Below are 23,831 nucleotides of genomic sequence, written 5' to 3' on the forward strand. Positions count from 1 at the left end.
TTTTGATTCTATTGGATATTATAGATATAAAATATCTATATTTTAAAATTCCCAAAAGTTTCTAAACAGTAAAAATTATCAAAAACAAACTTCGCTTCACGAAACAAAACACTAAAAAACCCAATTCTTTAAGTACTTCACTTTTCAGGCTTCATTCGAAACAAAACCAAATTTACAAATTACTTCTCCTTTAAAACTTCAAACTAAACAAGAAGTATTTTTTATAATTTTTCCAAACTTCACTTAATTACTAGTAATTTACTGTTCACTATTTATCAGAACAATTCAACAAGGTATCGTACAAATAATAACCAGTTTCTCTAATATTGATTCTAACTTGAAAGAAAGTTGTTGTTTTTAAATCTGGTAATTACAACCCTAAATATTTGATTGTTGTTATTGTTTAACCGCAAAGCTAAACAATGAACTAACTCTGTCTGGTGTGAGAAATCGTGCCCTACATTTCAATTAGCTTTTGGTTCAAAACCGTTGCTTTTAATTATTGGAAAATTCCCTACATGTCTTTTCATGAATGTAACTTCCAATATTACTACTAGCGACAGTCAGGTGGTTCAAGGAAGCGCGTCATGAGCACACAACTTATGGAAATTCTGAACTGACACCCACGTGCTCATATATAAAAAGAGCGTAGGTCGTAACTACCAACAGCTTGTAATTCTGTCTAGTGGACGTAGTTACGGAATATAATATATCTTTTCACACATTTCGTATATCAAGTGAGGTGGCGAAAATTTTTTATTTACTTTTATTTGTTGGGGTTTTTTTCCCGACAACAAACGGTATAATTAATTAATTTTGACAACAAAAACTTATAAAATTATAATATGTTATCGTGAACTGAACAAATTTTTAATAGACTTAGTATATTTTTAACAGATTAATCTTTTCACGTGTTGTTAAGTTTTGTTCCATGTGGAGTAAACGTTATCACTTCACAAAAACGAATCACTGGGCTTTCACCTCATAATGACCATATCTTGAAGAATTTTAGCCCATGTTTACTGGACTTACACCTAATAATGACCATATCTTGAAAACTTTGGCCCATGTTTACTGGACTTACATCTCATAATGACAATAAATTTGACCCCTGTTTACTGGGCTTTCACCTCATAATGACCATATCTTGAAGAATTTTAGCCCCTGTTTACTGGGCTTTCACCTCATAATGACCATATCTTGAAAACTTTGGCCCATGTTAACTGGACTTACATCTCATAATGACAATAACTTTGGCCCCTGTTTACTGGACTTACACCTAATAACGACCATACCTTGAACAGGTTCAGCCCTTGTTTATTGCACTTACTCCTAATAACGACCATACCTTGAAGAGGCTCAGCCCCTGTTTATTGGACTTACACCTAATGACGACCATACCTTGAAGTGATTAAGCCCCTGCTTATTGGGTTTACACCTAATGACGATCATACCTTGAAAAGGTTCAGCCCCTGTAAATGAGCTTATACCTCGTGACGAATCTTTTCACTAAGAAGATCACAAACATAAACAATAAAAAAAGATATATAAAAAAACCTGTTTAATGTAAAACATTATTATTGCTGGTAGTTATTACAACATATATGTTTTTCATGAATTTAATCCTAGTATATATTAAAACTGCTTTTCATCAGCTCTTATTCATTTAAAAGCTGTATTTTAATTGGTCTTCAATTCTGATTAAAACAAAAAACAGAATTTCTTGAAAGGAAATGTTGATTAGTACTATGCTTCGAGCTCTTTTTACTATAAATAAACTTTCTTTTATTTTAAAAAGGTTCGTTTGAATTATTCTAAAACGCTTCCTCATTTTAATCATTATGTTCAAGAAACATTTAACATTCTACTTCTATTTCATCTTTATTCTTGTTTTTGCTCGAATTGTTTATTTTACATAAACAAATTTAAGTAAACCTACACTGTAGTTGATATGAAAATAAACAACAGAGATACGGTTAGAACCAGTACGGTAACTTCAATAAAGTTTCCTACATTTTGAGTAGAACTCGCTTCAAACACTTGTTACTAAAACATAAAAAATCGTTTCTGAACATTTTGTAATATTGAGTGTAGGTCTGTAGAACACACGAGTTTGTTGGAATTTAGGACTAGACACTCTTTTAGAAAAGTTTTCTCTGCCAGTTAATACAAATATTAAATGTAAAAAAAAATCAATTGACATTATATTTTATTAAATCTCTATTTTAATCAAAATGTTCCTGAAGCATTGTTTCGTTGTTTTGAGCCAACTTTGATAAATGTAGGATAAGTCCCAATGGATAATTTGTTAAGGTTAATATTAACTTAAAGGTCACAGTTAAAGTCAAATGTTCTCTTGTTTCTGACTGAACAACAACAAAAAAAAAACTGTAGAAAGAAAGAAAGGAGAAGCCTTGTGTATTCTACTTAGTGAATTTTTATCGTGTGACCTTCACCTTTAACGATAAAAAACAGAAACCGTTTGTGAATGGATTTACGTTTTACGCAGCGCCCTCTCAAATCTATAATTTCTATATAAAAATACAAGCCACTGTACACAAAATTAATTAAATGGCGTAAAAATCGATACGATAAAATATGAAGTTTTATAAAATACCATATGTAGATAGATTTTGGAACAAGGTAAAATACCAATATTCCGATGATCTTCATTATAAACATTTTTAATTAACTAAAATGTGAAATTCCCTTCGTTCTTAAAAAAAAAAAACGAATAAGTTATGTTTTTGCATTTTATTTTTCAAAGAGTCATGAGCTAATTAGTCAAATTAAAACTTAAGGTTATGAACAAGTAGCTAGTACAGAGATCTCTCTTCTACTCACATCCCAGCTACGTGTGTGGCTTCTTTGCCGAGCACTTCGGCTGTACCAAGAAACGGATCTCCGTTCTGTTTTACTAACACTAAAAGCCTGTTGTTACGATGGCCTCTTTCCCATCACGCCAATAAAACTTTCCTGGTATTTTTCCTCAGACGCCACAGCACGAATTGCTCTACTCTTCTTGTTCATATCGTGAACAAGAACGTTAACTGTGAGAGTAATTTCGTATAACCATGCACAGTAAGTCACACACTCTTACACACAGCTTTCGTAACCTTGTCGCCATCTTAGTAGTTTGAAAGGCAGCAGTTTATTGGCTAAAGCCAGTTAATGGACCTAAAATCTGCGTATTGGAATTACAAAACTAGTTTTAGTGAAGAATAATTTCGAATCAGAAAAAACAAAACAAAAACAGTTGTCTAAACATTTTTTTGTTGTAAGAACGATCACAACTCACATGTAACTTAAAATTACAGCAATTTGAAATTAGATAAATAAATATATATATACATACATATATATATTTCGTTATTTTTAGAGGATCAAATCTAAAATAAGAAGTTTATGCTAAATACCAACTACTCAGAGTACAGTACTAAAAAATATCCTTCTGATAACAATCGCAAATTTCTCTTCAAGTGACAAATATAATCAGTTTTATTTATTTAGATTAAATGACCTCCACTGTTAAACTGAGGAATAAAGTCACATTTTTACTGTTAGACTGAACGATATAGTCACAACTTCACTATTAGGTTAAGCACTATTAGTCGCTTTTGTATTGTTACATTGAATGATATAGTCACAACTTCACTATTGGGTTAAGCACTATTAGTCGCTTTTGTATTGTTACATTGAATGATATAGTCACAACTTCACTATTAGGTTAAGCACTATTAGTCGCTTTTGTATTGTTACATTGAATGATATAGTCACAACTTCACTATTAGGTTAAGCACTATTAGTCGCTTTTGTATTGTTACATTGAATGATATAGTCACAACTTTTTTGTTAGATTGAGTGATATAGTCGCAGTTTCTTTGTTAGATTGAATGGTATAGTCACAGTTTCTTTGTTAAAATGAGTGATATAGTCACAGTTTCTTTGTTAAATTGAGTGATATAGTCACAGTTTCTTTGTTAAATTGAGTGATATGGTGAGTTTCTTTGTTAGAATGAGTGGTGTAGTCACAGTTTCTTTGTTAGAATGAGTGATGTAGTCACAGTTTCTTTGTTAAATTGAGTGGCATAGTCACAGTTTCTTTGTTAGATTGAATGGTATAGTCACAGTTTCTTTGTTAAATTGAGTGATATAGTCACAGTTTCTTTGTTAAATTGAGTGATATAGTCACAGTTTCTTTGTTAGAATGAGTGATGTAGTCACACTTTCTTTGTTAGAATGAGTGATACAGTCACAGTTTCTTTGTTAAATTGAGGGCATAGTCACAGTTTCTTTGTTAGATTGAATGGTATAGTCACAATTTTATTGTTAGACTGAATAATACAGTCGCAGCTGCATTATTAGTCACCTTAACTGACATAGGAATGATGATATCCTTACCTAAATGAATTGCTTATCACAACACGCGTTTCTTTAACAGTGGGCCATCATACAAAGACATATACTCACAAAGTGTGTATTTTTTACCTTTAATTAATAAGTTTCAATCATCAAAAAGGTTATATTTTACACATTTTTTTATTTCTTCCGCTTCACTGAAAATGTATGCTATTATATTTTGTGATCGGATAGCTCCATCATAACCGATGGATTAGTAAGGTTGAGGGTTTATAACGCTAAATTTTGAGGTTTCATTATTGTGCAGCTTTATACTTAAAACAATCCTATAACTAGAGCTAAATTATTTTATAGTGAATTGTAATTAGCAAATTGCATTTTGCCTGTTTTTACAGATTATGTAGCGTTTTACTCGTAACTACCAAATACGACGGTGTTTAGGATCTAGAATTGTAAAAAAATAAAATTTCATACATTTTAACTAATAATGCTTGGAGACGGCTTGAATGGGTAATGAAGAAAAACTTTAATATAAGTTTAACATAACAGCAAACGTACAACGTTTCGATAAGGTTTTGTCATCATTTTAACTAAGCAATATTCCTGTGAACGTTATTTTTACTGCTGCCATCTAGCGAATGCTGTTAAAGTTACCATACGTTTCTTTAGTCATCATTTTAACTAAGCAATATTCCTGTGAACGTTATTCTTACTGCTGCCATTTAGCGAATGTTGTTAAAGTTACCATAAGTTTCTTTCATTCAAAAAGCAAAATAAAATACCATTTTCAAGAACGTATGCGTACATAAAAAGCCTGTGCTATAGCAGAAACATTTGGCTCTGTAATACATAACTAAAATTTCAGAAGTATAGTACTTGAAGGTAGATAAAAAATAATAATCGAGTAAAGGTAGCAAAATAAAATGAAATAAAGAAGGGAAGCTATAAACTGGAGTTTTTCTTTTCTTTGTTTATTTTCTTTTTAGCAAACGCGATTTTGGCCTAACGGTTAACATGCTAGGCTGTAGATCAGATGATCTAATGTTAGAGCCTGCAAAATGTCACTGAATACACTCCGCACTTTCAGCGTAAACTCTTTATCAAAATAACACTTAATCCTGTTATTCGATTAAAAGTGGTATAGTACAGCAGGTGTTGATATATTTCTGCTCGGTAGTTCTAAATTAAGGGCAAGTACACCTGAATCTTGGAGTTTCTGGGGTGATCATTTAGCTCATATATTACTTAGGCGACCATTCAGGATGGAAATAACTAGACATCATACCAAATAGTGTTTAGCATATTTTTCACTTTTATTTCATTTATAGTGTACATTCCTGTATTAGAATATTTATTTTAAACTCTAATTATGCTAAATATGAATAATTGATGGTAAAGGCTGAAATAAAATAAATAAACGTTGCATTATATTTATTTATTTGATTCCAACTATAGTAGTTACAGAGGGCGAAAAGATCAAGATAAATATGGAAACTTCGCTGAATTTTGTGAGATTCTTTAAGTTTAACTCAGCTTGTTGCATAAATATCAACGAAATAGTGATAATAATTAACAATATGATAGTGAATTAATTATTTTAAGTATGCTTTAAAATGAGTTAATAAAATGTATTATATGGCCCAAACAATTGTTTTAAAATTTCGTATATAATTTAAACTTGTACAGAAATTATATACGAAATTTGTAGTATGTTATTAGTGATAGTACAAAACGTTTTAAAAAAATCAGAGTGATGTCCTGTATACAAGTAGACCCAACTGTGGTAATAATTCTTAAATAAACCCTTGAAACTAATATATTAGATTCCACATCTATGTTTTTGAATGACACTACATCTTATTATGTTATTAGCAATAATATTAATAACACTAATTTACCATGTTTAAATTAGTTTGTGGATTATACTTACAAATTGCATAAGTTACAGCATCATGTAGTGTTAAGACATTTTTATGGTGTTCCAGGTAATGGGTGTACCTGTGTAATCCCCGACCAAAAATTAGTCATTTAAGGCCTTTAAAAAAATATTGAGAAGTTGTTTTACTGCTGTGGAAAAATGAGTATAGCTCCTGCTGCTTTAATGGTAGTACAGTAATTAATTGGTGCATTATTGTAGCTTTCGGTAGTTCTGCACAGTACAGCTACAAACATAAATGTCACTAACTGCAAGAAGTTTCTTTTGGTGTACTCATGAATGATTCAATTTTCTGTAATAAAGTAAAAGAAAAAGTTGTCATTATTTGTGTTTATTATGACCACATCTGATGATTTAATTTGCTAAATTAATCTTGTGCCAAATTTCACCTGTTTATTAGGCTGTAGTGAGGAATGTACATTACTTCTCTTATGATAATTAGACAGTGAGGTCTTACTATGGTAACCATGTGGATACGTGTCTAGCTCGATGCATCTTCAAATTTACTATATGAAAATGTAGGATATACTCCCTAATTATGTGTATAGTACTGTACATTTAATATACATTTGTATTTGAATGGAATACAGTATGAAAAGTTACTACTGAGAGTCAAAACTTGGTATTTTGAGGAATGGTGATGTATAATTTCTAATTAAGGATGTATATTATCAATTTATATAACAGTGTTATTAAGTAATCTTTGATAGGTTGTTTAGACAGAGTATTTATAATTAATCTAAGTTTCAAATGTACAGCAACTACCAACATTTGTAGGTTTCTACAACAGGCAGTTGCTGTCCATTTGAAATTTGGATTCAGTGTTATTAAGCATTTCCTTTGCTGGCACAGTGAAAGGACATTATAATAACAGAGCTTTCAGTAACTTCTTAGACCTAGTTTAGGCTGATCACTTTTATTGAGGTAGGACTTTGATTCATGTGACCTAATTTTAAAGAGTATGGAACAAAAGTAAAGGTTTGTACATATATCATTCACTGTTATAGTTTTGGGAACAACATAGTGGGTATTTCTCCAGAATAAACTTTTAATTCCACTTAATTCCACATCTCAGTCCAATTTTGAGATATGTGTTCCTGGAGAAATATTGGTGGTATGTACCTAGATATTATGTTGTACTGTTTGGTTAAAGGTTTGAACATTGTTTTCTCTTGAGTACAGGTTTATCAGAAAAAATTAAACTAGTTTGTGCTTACATACACTGCCACTCAGTCCATTTACACTTGTTTGAGTTATACAATACACTGCCACTCAGTCCATTTACTTGTGTGTTTGAGTTATACAGCACACTGCCACTCAGTCCATTTACATTTGTTTGAGTTATACAATACACTGCCCTGTAACTGGTGGCTAACAAGTCTGTTTTTATTAGAACGTCTAAAGAGTTTTTTTTCAAAAGCAGGCCATCTTTTCACAGATCACCTTAGATAAAGAAAGTTCTAACATTTGACGTGAGACTTCTAGATTCTCTTATCTTGCTGATCCACACGTTTTCTGTATTTTGTTAATAGTTTTACAGAAAGACGTTGTTGCAATACACGTAGGTGTGAATGAATACCAGAAACAAGCTATTGAAAAACTTCATTATCTGAATTCATTTATGGTTCTTGCACAAACAAAATAATTATTTCTATCTGTATTGATCAGTTACTTTAATGCAAGCATATTTGACTAGCTTCCCATCCTTCGACTATCACATCACGAAATTTAATTAAAACTGAAAAAGTAATTAAGTATTTACTAGCTAATTATTCCATTTTTTTGTGAACAAGGAATATTTATGTGGCTGTGCTTTACCATGATTTCATGTGAGAACAAATATACAGTTTATGTATTGCTTAAATAATGCTCATCTTGTTTTTCAGGCTCATCAACAATACCGTAAAGCTGAACATTTTTTAAAATCAGGAAAGTTTGAAGAGGCCATTTCATGTCACCAAAGAGCAGCAGGTATTCTCTCTTCTCATTTTATTCTGTAATGTTGACATTTTGAAATGACTATACTTTGGTCTTGAATTGAGAGTTTTAATTTACAAAATTCCTGTGTGCCATGTGGAGTCAAATGAGTTTTATTTTTTGTTAAAATAGGTGTTTTTTTAAATTCTGGTAAACAACAAAAACGTGTTTTTAAGTATTGGCTCAGTCTCCTGCATTATGTATAAGTGTTTGTGTGAAAGATAAACCATTAAAATGAAAACAAAAGAAAAAAATATGTTCCGTTATTTACATAGAAAATCAAGAACAATTGAAATTGTGAAGGTCTCTCAGAAGACTGTGATTTGATATTTTTACAAACAGGCCTATAGCCACGGAGGTCTAATCCCTCTCAAATCCCATACCACACCATGTCCTTGAAATTAAAATCTATGTTAATGTTTTTTTTTGCTTTGATTAAAAAGTTATTTTTTATAGTAAATTGAGTGCTTATTAGTGTTATTGATTGTTATCGTTTTCAGTTATTCTAACCAATAATTAAGTAATCAAAAATAATTGATTAATCGAAATTAGTGGTCCAATTACTACTATAATTATAATGATCTTTATTATTTAAAGTTTGTTCACGTTAGTTAATTAGTGTCAGAACTCACAAAAATAACCAACTAATCAAAATTAGTGTGTTTTATTTTTACTATGTTTGGTAATCCCAACTATCTAAGTAATTCAAATAGCACCATTATGTGTTTGTTTATTTAGTACTAAGCTACACAGTAGGCTGTCTGTACTCTGCCCATTATATGTACTGAATCCTGATTTTTAGTGTTAAGTTTTATTTTAATCATCTCCTGGGAATAATCAGTTTGTGTAATTTACTAATCAATTAATCATCTAGTTCATTAATTGATTAACAAATTACACTAATCACCCAGCTCCAAAAAAAAATAGCATTTTAGACCTACCTTCTGTCTCCCACAAGCCACTGACCAAGAGTCCTTTTGCTTAATACCAGAACTCATCAGTTTGGTTTTATGATGAGAGAAGTTTCTGAAAAACTGGTGAAATATTAGAAACCGATAGGCCTAAAACATAATTGACAGTATTCTGAACCACATTTATTCTATCACATGGTTCTGGTTATGCCATTAGGCTTAGTGTGGCCATAAATATACAGCAATGCAAGAAAATATGGAAGAAGGGAGCCCACTCTCGAATCTATTGTGTACAAGATTGTTACATTATGTAATATGTAAAGAATGCAAATATATGGAGAAATATCATATTTATAAAATTCTGAAATACAGATAATATAAGTTCTTTTGTGAACTTGTAGGAAAAGATAGCAATGATAGATTCTCAGAAGGGGAAGGAATAATATAGTGTGGCTGGGGGTCAAGGGGGCCCACTTTAAACAACAAAAGATTAGGGAAAGCAACTCCAGAGGGAAACTGTCTGGTGTTGTTGCTTGAAAACTGGAAGGTAGTGTATATCAGCTGTGTCATATGTTAGACCTGCCAGTCTATAGGGGGTTGGGTGGAAGCACTGATTATGTTAGGTACTTGTGTCTGAAGTTTTGCTTCGTTATTTTTACTACTTATTTTAGTAATTATATCGATATTATAGTTTCAAATAATTCTTATTGTATACCTTAACTAGTTTGAATTCACAGTTCCATCCATAACAGAACAGCTTAATTCACTTGTACTTGTCACTATTATGTTTTACAAGTTGGTCCATCATCCTTATTTACTAACTTGTTCTTATTGGATTTTGACTCAGGTTTGTTACAGGATGCCTTAAAGCAGACAAATTCAGATAAAGCCAAAGAATCCCTTATTCTTCAGAGTGAATTTCATCTTCGTCAAGAAGCAGTTGTTCGATACAAGCAAAATAGCAAAGGTATTTCAAAAAAGGCTCGGGAAAACATAAAAGCTGAACAAGAAACCTGTAATGAAGATGAATCTGTAGGAGAACAATCTCCCAGTAGCGTAGAGCACATTCAGTTTGCAATATTACAAACCATGGCAGAAAATGATTATTTGCTTCAGTTTCTAATTCAACCCAGCACTACTTTAGTTGAGTCTTCATTAGCTACTAATTTATGTGAAAGTAACGCGCAAGGTGCAGTTTACACACCCAGAAATGACAAAGCACTGATTCAAGAATTGCAACTAAATAATGAAGACTTGAAGAGGTTGCTTCAGCAGTTGACAGTGGAACTAGAGCGGGTAACACGGGAGAATGAGCACCTTCGAAACATTGTTGAAGAGTTACAGAGAAAAACCATTTGGCAGGGAACTAGAAGATTACATATGATTAATGACCTAAATTCTCACTACCCATTTTCTTCTGTTAATGACCCAAGCAGTGGTTTAAGAGACCTCCCAGCCCTGACCCCTTTAGAAGTGCCAAATTTTGATTTTGCTTTGTTAAAAAAAGAAGCAACGAGAACAAATTTGTGAGAGACAACTAAACAAGTTGTGCATGTGGTCTTGCAAAGCTAAGACGTTAAGTATGAATTTTAAAATATATCCTATTACTGTAGATAGTTTTATTTCCAAAATTGTGAACTGTGAAAGTCGGTGGGAGGTTTCTGGAGATAAACAGGCTATAATATACGCGCAAGCATATGGTGAAGAATGTGATATATTAATTCACATCTAAATCTATTAAAAAGTCTGAAGAAATTTTGGTCAAATTTTCAAGGCAACGAAACTTGTGCTGCATGAAATCTACATCATTAACATGTGTGACTTAAAGTAACCTAGTTTGTAAAGTTTACAATGCTTTACTATTGTATAGTTGTATATGTACATTTTAATAGTTTTATGAATATTTAAGACTGAATATAAACTGGCTTTAAGGGTTTATTGATCAAAAATAAAAACACAAAATTCACCTACGATTACAGTACCCGAGTACTCATAATTTATGTTGCTTTTGTTTCTGTGCTGAATAAAATTGTCATTGACAGTAGTCCCTGTTAACCATGGTTTGTCTGTTCTCTGTTTTCAGGTATACAGCTTCCAAAAGACACTAAAACCGAGTAATGAAATCTCACTTAATTTTCTATTTATAAATCAGGTTTTATGTTTGGTAAGATTCATTGAATTACACCTCAAGAAACTAATGTAGGGAAAATTGTGTACAGTTTAAGAGGAGGGCATGTGAGAAGGTTGAAAAGTTTTGTCAGCACTGGATTTAGCAGATAGTGTGGTTGGCATATTATTATGCACTCTACGTTTTGAATTTTTACACATCTGAATATTTTTTATATTACTGGTTTAGGACTAATATAAATCTCTTAAGCTGACTAAACTACATGAGATATTACAGAGATTATGTCTGTTAATAGCAATGAGGACCCAATTAACAAAATCAATAAATTTTAATTATTACAGGTTGTGAATTGATTTATGACATCTTGTACTTCAAGCTGTTTGTTGATTTAGTTAGCTAATTTCAAGATAAAATGTTCTTGATAATTAGCTTAAGAAACTTGAGTTTTTTTAAATCAAATTTTAGTTCATTTGTCAGAAATAATATTCAAATTTAAATACATCTGGTTAACCCCCAAGTTAATAACTTGTTTCATACCTTTCACCTTTTATCTGTTACAAGGGGTTCTGTAGTTAACAAAGTTATGGACACACAAGTAATTTGGTGCATGGATATTAGAAATCTGATGGTGTCATTGACCTCACCAGCACTTTTTATCTAGACTTCATTATAACCCACAGATACACACAGCTATGTCGGATATTTGTACCACTTCCACAAGATGTGTAGAAAATTGCAAATTCTTACGGTGAAGGTAGGGTGAAGTGTTCGAACACATGAAAAAATAAACACATTTGATTCTCCACTAAGAGAAAGAATCGATCACTTTATTGCATCAAATATTAGATAATTATCACAGGAAATGATATGAAATCAATTTCAATTGATCAGAAAAAGTTTAATCCATTCTTACAATGAACCTATTTCTGTTGTGAAAAAACATAATCCTGGAAGGCATAGTGATCCTTTTAAACCAAGGTAATTTTAAAACTGGTGTAAAATTTAAAAAATCTTATGAGTTAGATAAAAGTATAACAAAGTACCATTTATTATATTAACATTTTTACAACTACTCATTTCTAAACTTAGTGTTAAAAAAAGAATTCTTGAACACATTCTTTCATAATAAAGTTTTAGTCGCATGCTGCAGCCGTCTTCAGACTCAGTTAAATGAAAGATTGAAAGGAAACTGACTTTTAAGTCCTACATTTTGAAATAAATCAAAAGACAATGAGGCTGAAGAGTAGAACAACTACAAGCATCAACAGGGAAACATTCACCCTGTATGGAATGATTTTTTTCGTAAGTAACTTTGACAGCCATACTTTTTATTAGTCTTCTTAATGGAATTTGTATATCTATTAAACTATAAGTTCGTATGAACTTCTGTTATTTAGTTTGAAGGTAATGTTTAATGTACAGCCACATATGTATGTTAGTTATTCCTTTCCTAAAGTCAGTGGCTTTTCAAACCTTCATTCCGTACCTAACAAATAAAACACGTAGGGTATTATATTGAAAATTTTTACTCCAGACAGTGGCGTGCAGAGGTTCTATGATGCCCGGGGGCCTTGTACCTAAGACCTTGGGGAAGGGCGGAAAGGGTTGTACTATTCGATTCGACTCTTTGCGTTGGATGCCCGGGACCCCGGCACTATTTGCCCAACCCCCTGCACGCTACTGACTCCAAAACACTCAAATACAGTCCTAGAGATCTCAGGGATACTTTTAAGTAATAAAAAAACTCAATTCCACTTCATTTTAATATCTTTTATGTAGTTAAATCTCGTAACTGTAACTTCCTTTTAATACAGACACAGCTTTGTGGTGATAAGAGATGTGTCACTGCAAAACAACAATGAAATAGCTAACTAATCATAAAGAAACAGTAACTATAGCAACAGTAAGATTATCACTGAAATTATGAACATTATGTAACAAAACATTGTAGTAAGACTGTACAAGGACAGGTAAGTGTATCAAAACAAGATTAGATATATTAGTTGATGAAAAACTTGGCTGAATAAAAAGTTAATAATAAAAAGCCACATCTAAAAGCAAGACAACAAAATGTAGTCAAAACCCGGTAATGAAAGACGGAGCAAATGTATTTGATAAAGATGTGGAATCTTCCATGAGCGTGGTTGAACCTGGAATACAGTGTTTAAACCTCCTGATATTTTTGATGTGAATGCACTTACAGAAATATATTTGTTTAAAAGTAGTCATGACGATGAGAGAGAATATAGAGTAAAAATCTTTACGTTTAGGGCAGAGGGAATTTTTGTACATATATGCATTACACGAAACTGTAAATTTAAGCATGGAGAAGTGAAGTATGTACATGTATTACAAAAAAATTAAAACAAACTTTAAACTTACAGCCGAGGGAACACAGACCAAGGCAAACTTTCTACATTTTCTGTCTAGTTCTAGGGAAAAATTATTTGTTATTTAGAAACATAAATACTTCACATACATTATCCTGAAGAGAAAGATAAGAGTTATCTGTACTGAAAGAATCTGTTTTGTTTTATAAGAGTTTATTAATACTTTTTTTTATGGGCCTTCAAGGGACTTAGTGCAGATACCATGATTTTCTTCTACTTCAACAAAAAAGAATTAACCCACTTAGAGTTCTATAATAGCTCTACTGCTTAGAATTATGAGACACAAGTTGAAATGAAACTGAAACCTAAGACTACAGCAAGAACTCTGTGTGAAGTACACAGTCAATAGCTTGTTTTTATTAAGGTTAAGGAAAGCGTATGTTCAGGCATCTAATTTGTATAAACCTTTACAAAAGTCACATGTATATTACTATGTACTGGAAATTTTGTCTGTCTTTACTTCCACAGTGACAAAACTCTAAATGTAAGAAGTCACATTTGGCCAACCACAAGCAAAGATGCATTATTTCTTTCACATACAATTTCTTATGAGGTGACACTCAATGTTTGTTTTTTTACAATTCGAATCATTCCAAAATCTGTATCTGTTACGTCTCACATAACATTAAATATTCTAAGACAATACAGTTGCAAGGTCTCATTTATATTTCCTGCTCAGAAAGAGGTAGGTTGAAATGAACCCACACTGCACTGGCCTTTATGAAAATAACTGACCATCATAAGATAGTTATGAAGAGTCAGCTGAAATACCAAATCAATTATCACAATTACAAAATATAAACTTTTCAGAATGGTGCTGTAACAGTACCTCCACAACTATAAACTGTTCAGAATGGTACTAAAGTAACAGTAATTACATAACTATAAACTGAAGTACATAACTATAAACTGAAGTAACAGTAATTACATAACTATAAACTGTTCAGAATGGTACTAAAGTAGCAGTAACTACACAACTATAAACTGTTCAGAATGGTGATAAAGTAGCAGTAATTCCACAACTATAAACTGTTCAGAATGGTACTAAAGTAACAGTAATTACATAATTATAAACTGTTCAGAATGGTACTAAAGTAGCAGTAACTCCACAACTATAAACTGTTCAGAATGGTACTAAAGTAGCAGTAATTCCACAACCAGTAACTCCACAACTATAAACTGTTCAGAATGGTGATAAAGTAGCAGTAATTCCACAACTATAAACTGTTCAGAATGGTACTAAAGTAGCAGTAACTCCACAACTATAAACTGTTCAGAACAGTGATAAAGTAACAGTAATTCCACAACTATAAACTGTTCAGAACGGTGATAAAGTAGCAGTAATTCCACACCTATAAACTGTTCAGAATGGTACTAAAGTAGCAGTAATTCCACACCTATAAACTGTTCAGAACAGTGATAAAGTAGCAGTAATTCCACAACTATAAACTGTTCAGAACGGTGATAAAGTAGCAGTAACTCCACAACTATAAACTGTTCAGAACAGTGATAAAGTAGCAGTAATTCCACACCTATAAACTGTTCAGAATGGTGATAAAGTAGCAGTAATTCCACAACTATAAACCGTTCAGAATGGTACTAAAGTAGCAGTAACTCCACAACTATAAACTGTTCAGAACGGTACTAAAGTAGCAGTAATTCCACAACTATAAACTGTTCAGAACGGTACTAAAGTAGCAGTAACTCCACAACTATAAACTGTTCAGAACGTTGATAAAGTAGCAGTAACTCCACAACTATAAACTGTTCAGAACGGTACTGTAGCAGTAATTCTACAACTATAAACTGTTCAGAACGGTGATAAAGTAGCAGTAATTCCACAACTATAAACTGTTCAGAATGGTACTAAAGTAGCAGTAATTCCACAACTATAAACTGTTCAGAACAGTGATAAAGTAGCAGTAACTCCACAACTATAAACTGTTCAGAACAGTGATAAAGTAGCAGTAATTCACCACAACAAAAGGTGGCACTCAAAAGAGTATAAATCTAAAGTTAGGTCAAGCAGTCTAAATGAAGTGTAACATGATTCCTCTCCCAAAAGTTGGTAAATATAAATCAAAACTCCAATGTCTATAGTTGGGAATAACTCAAACATACATACAGCACCAACTATTTTAATCTTTGTGAAAACAAAGTGATTAAACAGCAGACTTACTATTTTCCTTTCAATCCAATTTAAATCTTATAATATTATATACATTTGTAATTAGTGATGTGGTGGGTAACCTTCCCAAACATAAGAACAACATTAACCGTCCATATACTGTAAAATTAAACAGTACTGTGTATACAAATGTTCATGTAGAATTATGTGCAACAAATGAATGCATGTGGAGATAAAAAATTTAACCCTAACTCTTTTAAATAACAAAAGGTGTTATAGTTTTACATGTGTCAAATTTTGTTTTGTATTTCAAAACTATATAAATGACAACTCTTGTAAACTTAGCTTAGTTTCACTGAACTAGAAAGAAAGATCACTCAAGAAAAAATGCTTCACAGATTTCTGTGTAATAATTACATAATTACCAAAATATTCACGTGACATAAATTATTTCATACTAGTATTTCCGTTGATCACTAAATTTTTCATCACCACTGAATTAATCATGTTGCATTTTTTAACTCTAAAATTTTCACCTTTCAACTATGAAAATGTAAAATGCCTTTCAAGCACTACAAACCTTGGCTAATAAATCTGAAACCAGAAATATATCTCGGAAGAAGTATACATCTTCATAAACACCCATTCAAAATTAAATTATAAGAGGTTCTTTAAAACATTAAAAAATCAAAGTGGTAGCTTACAGATGTCAGTGATCAGACAGAGAAAAACCCTTCTTAGAACTTTGTGAAGTTGTACTAAATCTATAGAGAAGTTATTCACATACTTTTTTAGACATTTAATTATTACTTTTCTAACCACCCCCCAAAATTGTTCTTGTTTTCGATGCTTAAAATACATTTCAATACTAACCTGATATGTTTCTATTTTAGTTTAACATTCAAAACAACCTTCTCAGTATTTCTCCTGCAAAACAATCCTTAAGCTAGAGAACCTTAATTTTGATATTAATTATTTTTCAGTCTTTTACTTTACCTACATCTAAGTAAGAACCATGTATATATATATATATATATATATACGAACAACTGATTAAATTTGTATGAAGATATCTACCAAATATTTGTAACAACTAAAATAGATGAAAAACCTTATTATACAATTTTTATACATTTTTTCAATATACCTTAATATCTATGGCAAAAAACAAATCACTGCTTGGATGTATAACAAAACAAGATAATTATTTTTTCTGTGTGTTTAATAATTCTTAACTGCAGAAACAAACCAAACTATCATCGTGCTCAAAATGTAGGCTGCAGAAAGAGGTCTTTTGTAAATATAAACTATAACTGAATTTTTTAATACAATATAACAAATATATTTTCATTACAAACTTCAAAAACGTCAGATTTCTTTACATCCACACGATAAATGAATAGCTTTGAAATATTAAAGAGTAAGCTAAGGCATTCAGTTTTTTTTTTTAAACAATCCTATCAAAACATTTCTACGAAACTTTTGGTCTAGGTTTATAACAAGGCCAACGACAAACAGGGCAGCAGTGGTTGCAAGAATCTCGACACAACCAAGCCATTATGCACTGACAGTGGTAGTTGTGACCACAAGGCAACCCACATAAACTGACACCATAATGATAGCGTTCCAAACAGATGGCACACTCTCTGCATTCCAACATTCCCAAAGGAGTCCTTTGCTGTTTGTCATCATTTGGAGACTGGAAGCCATGATTTTCTTCATCAGAAACATCACTACTCTGCCAGTAATTGCTAGAAAGTCGTCTTTCAGCTGTTGTGGAGCAGTCACAGTCCTTAATCTTGGTTTTTACATTACTGTCCATAAGAACTTGACCAGAATCTGGTTTCAGGTCTTGTTTGGCAAGATGGTAATTTAATGGATGAGCTAGTTCTTCAGACATAATTTTGGAATTTTCCATATCTTTAGTGTGTTCATAATTAAACTGAGCATCCATCTCTACTTTATGCATCTTGTCGTCACTTGTACACCATCCACAGTAAGTCCAAACAGGCAGGTCTTTAATATAATCAGTTGGGTAAACAGGCTGTAGCCAGAGGTTTGGAACAACTAGTCTTCCAATAAGCAACTCCATTCCCTCTTCAAGATCCAGATCTTGAGGTACCATTGGTCGACTCAGAGTGGCCATTGGTCGAAAAAGGTAACTCAAAATATATCCCTCCCAAGGATCAGTCCACCAATCAGCAAAAAAGAAGGATTCATTGAAGGAAGAATTATAGCCTAATTTCTTCCATATCACACCAGATATAGTTCCCAAGACAATGAAAGTAACAAACAACAAATAAGATGAGAGATGCAGTTTCCAATCATATCTAATGAGAGAAGCTACAGGTGTACCACTTAAATATCGGACTACTTTTAAACAGAATTCTGATGTTGTTTCCATAAACGGAAACTGAAACAATCCTATAACCAATAACCATACTAAAAACAAAACACAGTTGCATTTAATGATTTGAAATAACAAATGAATAACATGCTTCCAAATTTTGCCTGACAAAAGAAATAATCCAAATCCTGTGAAAATATTTACAATAAACAAACTTAACAAAAATATATCATTCATTTCTGGTCTCAGCCACTTTAAAAACAAGTCCATGCTTTCAAAATTAAGGATTTCGCCACACTGATGACCATAAACAACAGTTTTTTCTGGTGTAACAATCAGGTAAATGGGGAATTTCGATACTTTCAGCTTCTTCTTCCACTGAATTTTATTATTTTCACTGATATTAACCAACCCAAAGCGGATTCTTCCGGTAAATTTAATGGCCAAGGAGGAAAGAAACAGTGGGGGTTGTGACATAGTTGACAACAAAATCACTCGTACTTCAGACAACGGAGTTTCAGGGGGAGTACTTCAACCAGTGATTTTCAAGCTCGTCGGGAGAACCAACCATCTTTATCCTGGTTGCTAGAAGATGCCGTATCCACTGTACAACAGCTTGTGCTTTAGCTGGGAACAGGTAACTATGAAGGACTACTTCCTGCTTGGCTCTGTGTCCTCTAGGAAGTGCAAGAACCAATTGTGGCATTGTCCACTTCTTCCTAGCACACAGTCTATCAAATAAGCATTATAATTTATCAATTATCACTTCACTTTTACAACTAAATTATGTATTCAGCAAGAATTTATTAAATTTGTCATTAATCATATAAACAATCTCAGAGATAGTGCTAATATTTTATAACAGTTAATAATTGATAAACTGTAATAAATGAAACTTTATTTCTCCTTTCAAACACACAAGTTGTCTTACTAACTGACCTTTCATCTAAAGAACATTCAAATATTCCAGTTCGAACTCCAAATCGTGATACTTTGGAAATGACCTGTTTCCAAGTGGAAGTGTCCAGTAAAGGTTGGGTCAGTCCTGAAGGAATAACTTGTACTAACCACACACTATCTTTGGTATCTTCTACCTCCTCATAAAAGTGGCTACCACAGGTGAAGTGAGTGGATTTAGTAGTCTTGCTGAAAACGGAGCTCCGTGATGAAGAGTTTTCTGTTTCTATAGCCGAGTCCAGCTCTTCCTGCACTACCTCTCCTGTTGAATAAATCATCAGTTTCAAAATTCACTTGTCAAAAGTTATTTTACTAAGTGTATATTTATAAACAGAAAATAGATGATAGAAGAAATATCTACAATAGTTTTCAACATAGAGCTAGTAATAAAATGAGTTTTGGTTTTACTAAGTGTATATTTATAAACAGAAAATAGATGATAGAAGAAATATCTACAATAGTTTTCAACATAGAGCTAGTAATAAAATGAGTTTTGGTTTTATTAAGTGTATATTTATAAACAGAAAATAGATGATAGAAGAAATATCTACAATAGTTTTCAACATACACTAAATGCTAATCAAATGTAACAGAACTACAAAACTGCTTTTCATATTATTTGGAACATTCTAAAAATGTTATCTATAACTCTCTAAATTCAAAAATAAATGTACAATTCATATCGAAGTCCATAACATCACAAAAACTAATCTGTTTTGAGTTATCACTGTTAGTAGATGTTTGTACTAAATAAATCTTGTTCAGCTCTGGCTTAAGTCTGTTAATTAATCAATAACATTTTTTATACATAAGTTCCTCTCATGATGCCCTCTAATGAAAATCTAAACTGACACTAATCTTATAATCCTTCACTAAATCTGCATGTTCCTTTATGTGTTTCTGGTCACCTAGTGGTCAAGCCTAAAGTTACATCATATATCACCTTTAAATATGAAACAGTTTATTCTATTTTCAGCTTTAGATAATAGTCTTAAACCAACTTACAGAGGGGTTCTATGAAACAGTTTATGTAAAAGTTTTTTTTGTGCATTAAGTTAATACATATTTACCCATATATACAGTAATATTATCCACATTGTTTGTTTTGGAATATTGAATTTTATTTGTTTAAGATTATTATTGTTATCCAAATACTTATATGTAATATCGTTCTATTTGGACAACAACTTTTGTTTATAAACATTTTAATACCGTTTAATTTCTTAGAAAAATACTTATACAAGCTAGTTAAAAAAAAATTTAGTTTGTGAAAAATCACAAATAAATATTTTTATGGATTAAACATTAATGTGGCTGTAAATATTAGTTTTCAAGCAAACTTAATTACAACAGTCATTTGCTTAATAACATGTGTCAGATTTGACCTAAGATATATTTGGTTTATACTGCAATGCTAATGATTTTCAAGTACTATTAGCAGTGTGTTTATTAATATACATCTTGCAAAACAAACAAGTTACAGCCGAGTATGAAAGTGTTTTCTTCTCCAATCATCATAATATTTTTCAAGAAAACAGAAGCCTTGACAGAATACAACATTGTTAAAGTACACATAGGGCCACGCTGTCTACACCTACAGCTTAAACAAGTAGTAACCTCTATCCTGGGGCAAAATTAGGGAGGGTCTTTCATGTGTAATTAGGTCAAGAAAAACTGGTTTCCATCATGAACTTTTTTTAATCACTCTTACTTTTTAGTATCTCCAGACCGAACTGAAAATGAAATGTACACACACTACTTGGATAAACAGGTTTCAAAACTACTGTTGCCAGTTTTTTCATTAATGTATACATGTACATCAAAGACTTCTGTGTTACCATGGAAACTTTGTTACTGTACAAACAGAATGAAATGTATACACACTACTTGGATAAACAGGTTTCAAAACTACTGTTGCCAGTTTTTTCATTAATGTATACATGTACATCAAAGACTTCTGTGTTACCATGGAAACTTTGTTACTGAACAAACAAAATAAAATGTACACACACTACTTGGATAAACAGGTTTCAAAACTACTGTTGCCAGTTTTTTCATTAATGTATACATGTACATCAAAGACTTCTGTGTTGCCATGGAAACTGTACAAACAGAGTAACTTTATAACCACTGCTGTTCCACAAGTATTATGAAAAGTGGTCCAAATGGTGTATTTTTAGTTTTCATTAAGCTTTAATTTGCTTATGTCAAATTTATGTAAATTTCTTTAAAATATAATACAATTCTCAAACCATAACCAATGATATATTATTCACACATATGTATATATATATATATATATATATACATATCTGGAACTAAGCTAAAAAAGAACCAAAATTATACTCAAGATAAGTGTACAGTCAAATGTACATGTAAAACAACAAACAGGATGTCAGATAGTGAGTATGAACTTTGTCCATAAACTTTCAGGGTCATATAAATGGGTACATGTGTACACTGAGCTCAAATCTGATTTAATCATTCAAGAGATGCATATATATATATATATATACACACACACACACACACATTAAAGTGAGATAAAAAATTAACTAGAAAAAGTCTCTACATATTACATACACAGCTTTATTATATTTTACACATCTTGGACTAGTACTTCGGATACACTTTCAACAATAAGTAATTCAAGAAGCATTGTTTGTGAAACTTTTAACAATACTTCACCTAAAACTGAATTTATCCAATATACAAAAAAACAATCTTCATAAAATTAAATACCAGAATGATATGGATCATGAAGCAGCCGTTATAAAAGTAACTACTGGTACACTACTGAGTGATGAAGCAGTCATTATAACACTACTGAGTGATGAAGCAGCCATTATAACACTACTGGTACACTACTGAGTGATGAAGCAGCCATTATAACACTACTGGTATACTACTGAGTGATGAAGCAGCCATTATAACACTACTGAGTGATGAAGCAGCCATTATAACACTACTGGTACACTACTGAGTGATGAAGCAGTCATTATAACACTACTGGTACACTACTGAGTGATGAAGCAGCCATTATAACACTACTGGTACATTACTGAGTGATGAAGCAGCCATTATAACACTACTGGTACACTACTGAGTGATGAAGCAGTCATTATAAAAGTAACTACTGGTACACTACTGAGTGATGAAGCAGTCATTATAAAAGTAACTACTGGTACACTACTGAGTGATGAAGCAGTCATTATAAAAGTAACTACTGGTACACTACTGAGTGATGAAGCAGTCATTATAAAAGTAACTACTGGTACACTACTGAGTGATGAAGCAGTCATTATAAAAGTAACTACTGGTACACTTTATCCTTTTGCAACTTCCTTGTTACAGACCTTTAAATTAATACTTTGTGACAGGATGAACTAAGACTAAACGTCATGATTCAGACGAGCTGAGGAGCTCTCACAATAACTTCTAGCATTTGGAATTCTTAACTACGAAATTAGTAGAAATAAAGATACTTTTTGGTAGTTTTTACTTGAAAGATTAATCGTACTTCAGTTTTACATTTTTTGAAACAATTAATTCCACCGAGGCCTGAAATAAGTTTAGCATTTGTGATTTATTTAACAAATTGTGCTCTGACTGACAAATCAAAATGATACTTATATTGAAGAAAAATCACCGCTAATTGTTATTAGCTATATAGCTTTTATTAAATAAATAATGATTGGTAAATGAGCAAAGCCAGTAAGGAATGTACACCTCGGTAACAATGTATTTACTTTCCACCTAAATTAAGAATGAGGACACAGTAACTAACACTTTTGAAACAACTAATAATGATACCCATATTTTTTACCAATTATCTTGCAACTCACTCTTCTGAAATTAAAATATATAGATTGGCAAAAGTAAAATTTCATATTTTCCATAAGATATTAAATTAGAAAATTGTGTCTGTGCCCATGCATTTGAAAATAAAAAAAAACAGACATGTTACTTTATAAACTAACAAGATGATCCTATAAAATATTACTGATAAAAACAACTATGTCTGTAAAATGTAAAAGCATAGTGACAAGAATAAATGTTTACTTTCATCATTCATTTATTAACCCTTCCATTATGGAGCTGGGTGGAATAGACCCAGCTTGTAACCACGAAAGTATCCATGAGAGTACTTATACTATGATTTTTCATAATGCATGCATATCTTTACAAAATTTTGCAGGTTATTGGTAAACATTACAAGGTTTTTCGTACACAAAATATCATGTTATAAATTAAGTATTAAGATTTTTTAATTAAAGATTTTCTCGTAAAACTTTTTCTTTCAGAATATTGAATATCCAACATGCAAAGTAATTTTGATTTTAAGATTATATATACTTTAATGCATTAGAACATTTTCAAATTTCACATGTATTGTTTGTTTGTTTTTAATTATGCACAAAGCTACACAAGGGCTATCTGTGCTCTGCCCACCACGGGTATCGGAACCCGGTTTCTAGCGTTGTAAGTCCGCAGACATACCGCTGTGCCACTGGGGGGCATTTCACATGTAAAAGCTTTATAATCTCCAGATAATTATCAAGTTTTTTGTATAAAAAAAAAACTATATTTTATTTGTTATTTTTCACAAGTGTATTTCTATACGGGTTGGTTCGATATGACCGACTTTGTAACCTCAATAAAAAAATTAGGAAATAAATATAAATTATGCTTCTTTCA

General features: G+C 31.7%; 2 protein-coding genes across 3 annotated transcripts in view; one reads left to right on the forward strand and one right to left on the reverse strand.

Moving 5' to 3' along the window:
- The first annotated feature begins 5,830 nt into the window (after positions 1–5,830).
- LOC106469037 (nuclear receptor-binding factor 2-like) lies at positions 5,831–11,238 on the forward strand. 2 transcript variants are annotated; one of them, XM_013929493.2, is made up of 3 exons: positions 5,831–5,867; positions 8,182–8,266; positions 10,031–11,238. In XM_013929493.2, the coding sequence occupies exons 1-3, from the start codon at positions 5,847–5,849 to the stop codon at positions 10,711–10,713; spliced, it is 789 nt and encodes a 262-aa protein (XP_013784947.1). In that variant the 5' UTR covers positions 5,831–5,846; the 3' UTR covers positions 10,714–11,238. The 2 variants fall into 2 exon arrangements, with proteins under 2 accessions (XP_013784947.1, XP_013784946.1); XM_013929492.2 differs by lacking the exon at positions 5,831–5,867 and adding an exon at positions 5,890–6,142.
- Positions 11,239–14,615: 3,377 nt separating this feature from the next.
- LOC106469032 (E3 ubiquitin-protein ligase RNF103-like) overlaps positions 14,616–23,831 on the reverse strand; it is a 13,200-nt gene continuing 3,984 nt past the window's right edge. The window contains 3 exon segments of the mRNA XM_013929486.2: positions 14,616–18,698; positions 18,700–18,907; positions 19,116–19,395. Of these exon segments, the coding sequence (XP_013784940.2) occupies positions 17,301–18,698; positions 18,700–18,907; positions 19,116–19,395 (1,886 nt within the window). The 3' untranslated portion in view covers positions 14,616–17,300.

This window comes from Limulus polyphemus, unplaced genomic scaffold, assembly GCF_000517525.1.
Source record: "Limulus polyphemus unplaced genomic scaffold, Limulus_polyphemus-2.1.2 Scaffold3270, whole genome shotgun sequence".
NCBI lineage: Eukaryota > Metazoa > Arthropoda > Merostomata > Xiphosura > Limulidae > Limulus > Limulus polyphemus.

Excerpts from the sequence above, each read along its gene's own strand:
- LOC106469037 (XM_013929492.2), top strand. The coding sequence starts at position 6,113 with ATGTCCTGTATACAAGTAGACCCAACTGTG. Across the intron at positions 6,143-8,181 it reads TACAAGTAGACCCAACTGTG|GCTCATCAACAATACCGTAA; the intron begins GTAATAATTCTT and ends CTTGTTTTTCAG. Across the intron at positions 8,267-10,030 it reads ATGTCACCAAAGAGCAGCAG|GTTTGTTACAGGATGCCTTA; the intron begins GTATTCTCTCTT and ends ATTTTGACTCAG.